At 38.6% G+C, this 9,379-nt stretch overlaps 1 protein-coding gene across 1 annotated transcript; it reads left to right on the top strand.

The window, feature by feature from the left end:
• The first annotated feature begins 4,602 nt into the window (after positions 1–4,602).
• On the top strand, positions 4,603–7,200 carry LOC118370958 (homeobox protein Dlx6a-like). Its single transcript, XM_052469943.1, has 3 exons — positions 4,603–5,288; positions 5,957–6,150; positions 6,429–7,200. Exons 1-3 carry the CDS (start codon positions 4,976–4,978, stop codon positions 6,669–6,671), a joined length of 750 nt encoding a protein of 249 aa, XP_052325903.1. The 5' UTR covers positions 4,603–4,975; the 3' UTR covers positions 6,672–7,200.
• Positions 7,201–9,379: the final 2,179 nt, after the last annotated feature.

Here is a 9,379-nt window from a genome sequence, read left to right as displayed (position 1 = left end):
ACGCTCAATTACGATTAAACATATGTCGATATGTTCAACACAGAGAAAATCGTCACAAACACATGTGACACAAAGACATAGAGACACACACACACGCGCAGACACACACAGATGCGACAGGCTAGCATAAAGACAGGCAGCCATAGTCATACACACATGCACGCACACACAGTTCCTTTTCGAAGAGACTTATAAGGCAATAGGCCTTTACCTCAGTAATAATGGTTGATAGTAACCACTGTTATCATTGTTATTAGTCTTAGTGGTAGTATTAATATTTGTAGTATCATTATTAGTAGGCTATAGTATTTATTTTAAAATGTGTTGTATAGGCTATTGATATTGTGCATTATGTTTCTCTAAAAGGCAGACTTTTTGTGCAAGTAACTCATAGCCCATGCAGTTCCAGTTTAGGAATCCATGCCTATTCCCAGTGGTTTGACGTTTGAGTGATTTTAGAGAATGATCTATTACCGTTTGTAGGACAGCTTGAATTAAAGACCACTTCTGTAAATCAACACAACCATTGATTTCAAGCTGAAGGTCAATCACCTACTACTCAGGCCAAAGCTAAAATTGTTTTTCATAACTGCCATTTGATCATTATAATATAAACATTTGGTCAATTTGAGGCATAATCTCCCCTGAATTAGGTCCCAAAATAGAAATAGCTATAGCCATTTAGGTATTGAAAAGAGAGCAACAGATGTAATTGGCCTATGTATTTTGTACATGTTTGTATGTGTGTATGTAGCTATGTACGTATGAATGTATGTGTGCTCTCAGTCTCATGTCAGAATTAGAAATTCATCCATGTTTCTCAAACTTCAAATTTCAAATTTGTTCCAAATGTCAAATTTCGAAGTGTTTTATTTGAAGCTTAGGCATTGACTCAAAATGTTGGAATCAGAGGCAGATGCTTGTGCCTATCCACCATCCCCGTCCACAAGGCCCTAGCAAAACCGAACCCTACTTGAAGGTAACAGCACTCACTGTTGCCCCTAGTGGCAGGTTTCCACGTCATCGCCGAGGTCCTAAGACATGGATGCACGTCGAATACTGACTTGATCAAGCTGTGTATGTATGTACAGGACCAGTCAAAAGTTTGGACACACCTAATCATTCAAGGGTTTTTCTTTATTTTACTATTTTCTACATTGTAGAATAATAGTGAAGACATCCGATATAACGCATGTGGAATCATCTAGTAACCAAAAAAGTGTTAAACAAATCAAAATATATTTTAGATTTTAGATTCTTCGAAGTAGCCACCCTTTGCCTTGATGGCAGCTTTGCACACTCTTGGCATTCTCTCAACCAGCTTCATGAGGTAGTCACCTTGGATGCATTTCAATGAACAGGAGTGCCTTGTTAAAAGTTTATTTGTGGAATTTCTTTCCTTCTTAATGCTTTGAGCCAATATGTTGTGTTGTGACAAGGTAGGTGTGGTATACAGAAGATAGCCCTATTTGGTTAAATACCAAGTCCACATTATGGCGAGAACAGCTCAAACAAACAAAGTGAAATGACAGTCCATCAATACTTTAAGACAATCCAGGACATTTCAAGAACTTTGAATGTTTCTTCAAGTACAGTCCCAAAAATCGGCAAGCGAGGACCGCCACAGGAGAGGAAGACCCAGAGTTACCTCTGCTGCAGAGGTTAAGTTCATTAGAGTTACCAGCCTCAGATTGCAGCCCAAATAAATGCTTCACAGGGTTCAAGTAACAGACACATCTCAACATCAACTTTTTAGAGGAGACTTGCTGAATCAGGCTGAATTGCTGAAAAGAAACCACTACTAAAGGACAATAATAAGAAGAAGAAATTTTATTGGGCCAAGAAACACGAGCAATGGACATTAGACCAGTGGGAATCTGTCCTTTGGTCTGATGAATCCAAATTTGATTCCAACCGGCGTGTCTTTGTGAGACGCAGAGTATGTGAACGGATGATCTGCATATGCGTGGTTCCCACCGTGAAGCATGGAGGAGCAGGTGTGATGGTGTGGGGGTGCTTTGCTGGTGACACTCTGTGATTTATTTTGAATTCAAGGCACACTTAACCAGCATGGCATCCACAGCATTCTGCAGCAATACGCCATCCCACAATCATTTATTTTTCAACAGGACAATGACCCAACACACCTTCAGGCTGTGACCAAATAGGAGAATGATGGACTCTGGCATCAGCTGACCTGGCCTCTACAATCGCCCAACCTCAACCCAGTTGAGATGGTTTGGTAGGAGTTGGACCGCAGATGAAGGAAAAGCAGCCCACAAGTGCTCAGCATATGTTTGAAATCCTTCAAGACTGTTGGAATAGCATTACAGGTGAAGCTGGTTAAGAAAATGCCAAGAGTGTGCAAAGCTGCCATCAAGGCAAAGGGTAGCTACTTTGAAGAATCTAAAATATATTTGGATTTTTTAAACACTTTTTTAGTTAATGCATGATTTCATATGTGCTATGTCATAGTTATGATGTCTTCACTATTATTCTACAAAGTAGAAAATTGTAAAAATAAAGAAAAAATATTTAATTAATAGGTGTGTCCAAACTTATTTTATGAAATTGTTCAGCATCAATATAAGCATATCTACTTAATCTGAAAACAATGATGATCATAGCAATTGTGTACATTCAATTTATAGCTTACTACTTAGAAATATAATTGCACCACATCATTATATTTGAAATGTTGTTTCCTCCAAAAAAACTATAGCCTACGTCCATCATCACACTGTGTCCTCAGACCATTTAAAGAAAAAAATTCCAGTGATCTTTCATTATTTTCATCACCTCAATAATCTCTGCTGGTGTACAGCTTCCTATCACGCCTGCGGGACAATACGTTACATTTCCACATTTCACAGAAAACATGTTCGTTCGGAGGTCATACAACTGTCACGGTAGGTAGGTGATGCTTCGGTCTCTCCAAAAGGTAATGAAATATAATGTCTTAACTAATAAAGTACCGAGATAGTGAAGCAACAGCACGGGGAAGCCCCTTAATGTTTGGCTTGTGCCATTCAAATCCGATTAGATAAGGTATGGATCTGGTTTCTGTCCTGCGTGTTGAAGTGAAACTCGGGATGAGGCATTCAGGGATGGCGACGTGAAGGCTGTTATATCTCAGGTAAAGCCTGTTCTATAATTCCCTTATTTACGTTACTAAGAATTGCATTGATTCCTACCTGATTTAATTCACCTGAATAAATACATAAATTCCCATATAGCCTTTACCAAGAAAAATACGAAAAATTGTCAAATCTATCATGCAGAAGACATGTCTTTCTCTGGGGTCTCTTACCTATATGATGTCCATATAGAGGTATCCTAAAACGTCTCGTTTTTTTAATGAAGGCCTTGGTTTAAAATCCAATATCAAAAGGCATTTCATATATTTCATATCTACCAAACTGTCTCTGTGCTTCTCGCTTGGTCCACTGCTGGAAAATGATTATCCGGCTGGGTTGTGCACTTTTTAAATGCCACAAAGTAAATAATAAGCCTGGCAATAATAGCAAGGTACCAAGTTCTTGTTATAGAAATGGAGAAAATTGAAACTAAACGCTGCATTTAGACAACCATTTTTGATAAGAGGATAATTGAGGGCGACACTGGCGTATAATTAAGGGATAATTTATGCTATATACAGTTTTATTCCACCTTCCCAAAATAAACCCAGTCCATAATCATTACAGGCGAATTGTTCTTAATTTTATAGCTCCAATTTGAATGATGTGTGGTGTTTAATCAAAGAGGCTTTGGTTTTAAATGATTGCGACAATAATTGCTTTTTCATCACCATTTTGAAATAAATGAATGCCACACTTTGGGAAAAAACGTGTTGACGATAATGAAAAAATAAATAATGTGCCTATGTGAAAGTAAATTTAAAGACCGTTTTATTGCATTTGCATTGATAGTTTATATTGCAACAGATTTTGCCAAACCGCAACTGTATAATTTGCATGTATTTTATACACTCTTAGAAATAAAGTATCTGAATTGAACCCACAAAAGGTTCTATGCTTGCTTCATATATGGCACCCCTTCAGGTTATATATAGAACCGAAATTGGTTCCATATAGAACCCTATATGGAATCCAAGGGTTCTATGTGGAACCAATTTTGGTTCAGTGAAGAAGAACACATGTGGTTCTATATCGAACATTTAGGGGTGCCATATATGAAGCAAGGAATATAATCCGTTTTGGTTCTATCCAGAACCTTTTTTTCTAAGAGTGTAGGCCTACTGAATAAAGGATACAATCGGTTAACCACGACATCCACTCTTCCTGCAATAGGACTGCATTGTTGTTGTCATCTTGTTGATTTGTTGCATGTCATTTTCTTTGAATAACCTAATCACTACGACAGTATGGAAATTGTGTCAGTATATTTCCAGGGTGGTGATATGGTGTGTTCAAAATTATATTCGTTCGTTAGGCTAAATCAAACCGTGGGCTGTGCGTAATTTTGGGTTAAGGATTAATCCTTAAACAAATTGACTATTCCAAAGGGCTTCTATAATTATTATACAAGCTTCTTGCGTTTGACTATTGTCTGTAGGAATTAGGTTATACTAGTTGTGGCTGCGGTGGGAGTTGGTAAGGTGGGTTAACTTGCGCTGAAGTCTCCGTGAAGCACACAACTGATGACGTTGGGTTGAATGACCAATCGGAAGGCGCTGCCCTTTGGAGACAAACCATTTTACTTGTAGTGTCTGCATCAAGTCTGGAAGCAAGGACTCAATTTTAACAGAATCCACCTTAAATCTCTGCCTTAACTTATGCCCACTTAGCGCCATACCGAGCGAGAAAATCAGAGGAGGAAAAAAATCGAAGAAACTGAGAAATTCAGGTGTTAATGGGACAATATCTGTCCGTTGAGGAGAGAGAGACAACAACACAGCGAGAAAACCCATTTGGACTTGAGAGAGGGGGTGAGTGCTCTCAAGGTAGAAAATTTGATGATGACCATGACTACGATGGCTGACGGTCTGGAGGCTCAAGACTCGTCAAAGTCAGCTTTCATGGAGTTTGGTCAGCAGTCTCACTCACAACAGAGCTCTCCGTCGATGGCCGCCAGCCACTACCCGCTGCACTGTCTCCATTCCGGGTCGCACCCAGCTCACCATCAGCACGATAACTCTTCGTACTCCGGCACCAATTCCTACAACAGGTCGCTACCGTACTCCTACGTGAGCCACCCCCACCACAGCCCGTACCTGCCGTCCTACCACAACAACACATCTGGCGGCCAGGCAAGGTTAGACGGCACAGGTAAGGCGCTTTCCTCCTACTCACGTAGGAGTACCGTAGCGAAATATGCTGTATGTCGTTTTCATGAACAGCGATAAAAATGTGAATGCTCATTTATTTCTTATCAAATCGGTCAAGAACGAGATAAAGCCAATTAAACGTCCAGCAGATCATTGAATTTCGAATACATTTTGAAATTGTGTCTGAATTACATGTTATCTGTTGACTCTTTTTTATTTTTCTACATCGATGTTTATTTCATGGTGTCTCTTGCTTTTAGAACACTCCCCCAGATTCCATTCTATGGCCATGCTTTGCACAGCGTATAATGACAAAAGAGGAATCCTCACGAATTATTTTTGGAATTAGGCGGTCTACTCGCTTTGAAAGTTGTAATTAGCATTTAATTGACATGTCATTATGAGCAATATTCTAAATATGACAGAGGATTCAATGATTATTACAATCAGATTGAGCAAATGTGACATGTGAATATGTATGAGTGGTCTGGATTGAATATAACTAAATGTATCATATTTTCCTTATTATATAGGCCTATTTAGCCATTTAAATTAGAACCTATTATAATCTACGAAATGAAAAAAACATGATTTGGGGATGCTTAACAATTTGTTGTGTAATATTTTTGGTGTTATGTAGTGGACTAACATTGCCCTTTTTTGTTGCAGAGCAGCAAAAAACAACAGTCATTGAAAACGGAGAAATTCGTTTCAACGGGAAAGGCAAGAAGATTCGCAAACCTCGGACGATTTATTCTAGTTTGCAGCTTCAAGCTTTAAATCATCGTTTTCAGCAAACACAATACCTCGCCCTGCCAGAACGCGCTGAGCTGGCTGCTTCTCTCGGACTAACACAGACACAGGTATTTTCAACACAGGAATGATTATACAGAAGGGTATACATTATAATTAGCCATTTATTATCACGTATTACTCGTATCATTATTAGGCATATTATTAGCATGTATTATTATTATTACTAACCAACAATTGCTCTGGGATCTTGTAGATGTTCTAATAATATTAAACATTTATATTGGTCTATAAGCCTATTTATTAACATGTCAATGAATACATATATTCATGATTGTAACATTATCTGTTATCTGGTCTTCCGTTGCCTTCCTGTTATCTCGTGCAGGTAAAGATATGGTTCCAGAATAAAAGGTCAAAGTTCAAGAAGCTGCTGAAGGCAGGTGGCAACCCGCACGAGAGCGACCCTACTATGCCTAGTTCCATCGGCCTGTCTCCCCGCTCTCCAGCAATTCCTCCCATATGGGACGTTTCAGCGTCCAGCAAAGGAGTAAACATGGCGGCCAACGGCTACATGCCGGGTTATTCTCACTGGTACTCCTCCCCACATCAAGAGACAATGCAGAGATAGACTGCGCAAAGGGCGGGGAGGCCCGAGGCCTGACTCGAGACTTTCGAACCTTCATAGTTTTACCTGCACAATTGATTGCCATCGGCCTCGAGACAAAAGTGTTGTCGAACAGATCGAACAGAGAGATTCCTTGGCGAAAGGGTCGTCTGCTTGTGAAGGCCACTTGGGGACAAAGTCTCTGTGATATGACACACGATAAAGGAACTAACCGTATTAACTTACCAATGACTGTTCAGTGGGATTGCCTTTGTTATGCTTTCATTCATGTCAACATCTGACTGTCAATATACCAAATATAGGCTATCACTGACATTTAGCCCAACACTTGGGCACCGAATGGACTACACTTGCGGGTTGAACATTATGCCATCTTATATTGTTGAAATCTAAAATTCACTTTGACTGAGTGTTTTTCTCGAACATGCAAAACAAAGCATTCTCTCTGTATATATATTCATCAATTTTAGTTGTACATACACTTTTTATGTTTTGTCTTTCATAAATTGAGTAAACCTTGAGTTAAAACAAAGTTTCGTGTTTTGTACTGAAAGATAACATGATTGATATATATCATACATGACTGATGAGCCATTCCTTGTCGAGGTCCTATGGACGTTCTAAAATGTAGGTCCCATAGGTTTTTCATTCAAATATTACAGGCTATCCATCATAACACTATGTTGCCTCTTCATAAAATATAAAATATGTCCAATGCACTGCAAACGAACAAAATAGCCTATAGTCAAATACATTAAACAACACTTGAGGAAATGAACTTACCCTGTTCCCGCTTTATCAATTTATCCCGCAAAAGATGGTCGCTCCATGTCCAGTTCATCTTGTGATTTTCTGCCTCAATTATTAGAAGTATTGACAAAATGTTTTTCTCCTCTCTGCCTGTCCTAAAGCAAGACGCTAAATGCCAAGCTCCACGGGATCGATCTTGAACAAAGCATCCAGCTGCAGTTCCGTTCAATATGAAGGAGATATTTGGGACAATTTATGTGTTTTATCCAAGTGAGGCTTTTTTTCCATTCTCATAAATGCAGGCATAATTAGGGTAATTTTTGATGCAAGCCCGCTGATTACAACGTTTTTACCGTCAAAGATAATTACCTGTAATTTTCTACCACTTTTAATACTAAAAGGCATCTTTATTTGGATTTGAGGTAGCACAGACGGAACAAAAGAGGGGAATTATTAGGTTATTCATATACAAATTGCTGAGAGCAGTGAACGTTTGGGATATTATCTGAAATTACAATGTTGAAAAGAAGAATGTGAAAGTGTCTGCAGCTGTCAAATCGTGGATGCCCCACTGGCACACAGTTTACCTGCATGGGCCCCACTTAACTAAAACCTACAGGCCCTATCACCACCATATCTATATGCCTATATTTGCAAATATATATAGACTGATTTATTGGCCAAACTCTCGTAAACAACCTTTCACTTAAAAAGTTCCTATATTTACCGAGAGTAACTCGTAAAGCAGAAAAATGCGTGGTGTGCGGAATTTCTTCTACCAAAGTATTTTCACACCCAAAGGACTGCCCGCAAATCACTAGCTTTTACAATAAATAAGCTTATATCGTCATAAATCTGTCATGCATTTTAAAGGCTATTTTGAAAATTGTTGCAATAGGAAGAGTCAATATGCAACAGAACTGTGAAAAGGCTCAAACAATGCACAGGTTTAATATAATGTAACTCAATTGATTCATATTATATGGACAAAAATATAGAGCTCAGATATAAAGCGGCTGTAAGTGACAGAGGGAACAGAAGACACGATGAGAAAATCAGAACTAGAGCTAGAAAGGGTGGGGGGGTACGGGAGGGAGGGAGGGAGGGAGATGACAACAGTCCTGTGTGGTTATCTAGCCAAGATATAGATTGATGCAATATGTTCCAGGATAACCTGATCATATTTGATCCGTTTGGCTTCTTGATTGCAATTGATTATGAAATCTGAATTGGCAAAGGTTCTCTTTGCATATAGGCCTATGGAAATAACAACAAGACAATGTTATTTCCATAGGCCTATATGCAAAGAGAGCCTTTGCCAATTCAGATGTCATAATCAATTGCAATCAAGAACGCCTGACAAATACATCGGCTAGAATGAAAGTCAAAGTCAATATTTACGGGCTTGTGTTGAATGCATGCTTCTCAGATTTGATCCGTTTTCGTTGTTTTATTTAGCGCGTAAGACATGGGATATTTATAACCTAAATACCTGCTGGTATGCCAAAAGGTTAGCGTAGATTTGTTTTGTGTCATGTTATGTAGTTTTTCATGTTTAGTACTACAACCTGTTTTATGGTTATGCGCATATTACATGCCCAGAGTACATTATGTTTTGAACGGGTCCATAACGGACTAAAACAGAACCGTATCGAAGAGAGCATCATAGTTTATGAGTGTCTATTGGTTTTGACATCCAGTTACATGTGGATGAATTGATTGCAGGTAAAGGCCTATTGATGTTCCTCTGAAAGACAACATTTCTTATTTTAGGTTATTTTAGGTTATTTAGGTTATTTATATAACCTAAATAACCTAAAATAAGATCGGTTAAAGCCTTTAGCCTAGGCTATACAAAACAAATGCAATCGGTATTTAAAAATTCTAAAACGAAAGTATCCAACAATCTTTCATCAAGTGATTCACAGAGAAAAAACCGCCTTACCTTCATATGATTCTTT

The sequence above is a fragment of the Oncorhynchus keta genome, chromosome 19 (assembly GCF_023373465.1).
Source record: "Oncorhynchus keta strain PuntledgeMale-10-30-2019 chromosome 19, Oket_V2, whole genome shotgun sequence".
Lineage (NCBI taxonomy): Eukaryota > Metazoa > Chordata > Actinopteri > Salmoniformes > Salmonidae > Oncorhynchus > Oncorhynchus keta.
Note: the sequence above shows the minus strand (reverse complement) of the source record. Positions and strands in the feature narration are given on the sequence as shown.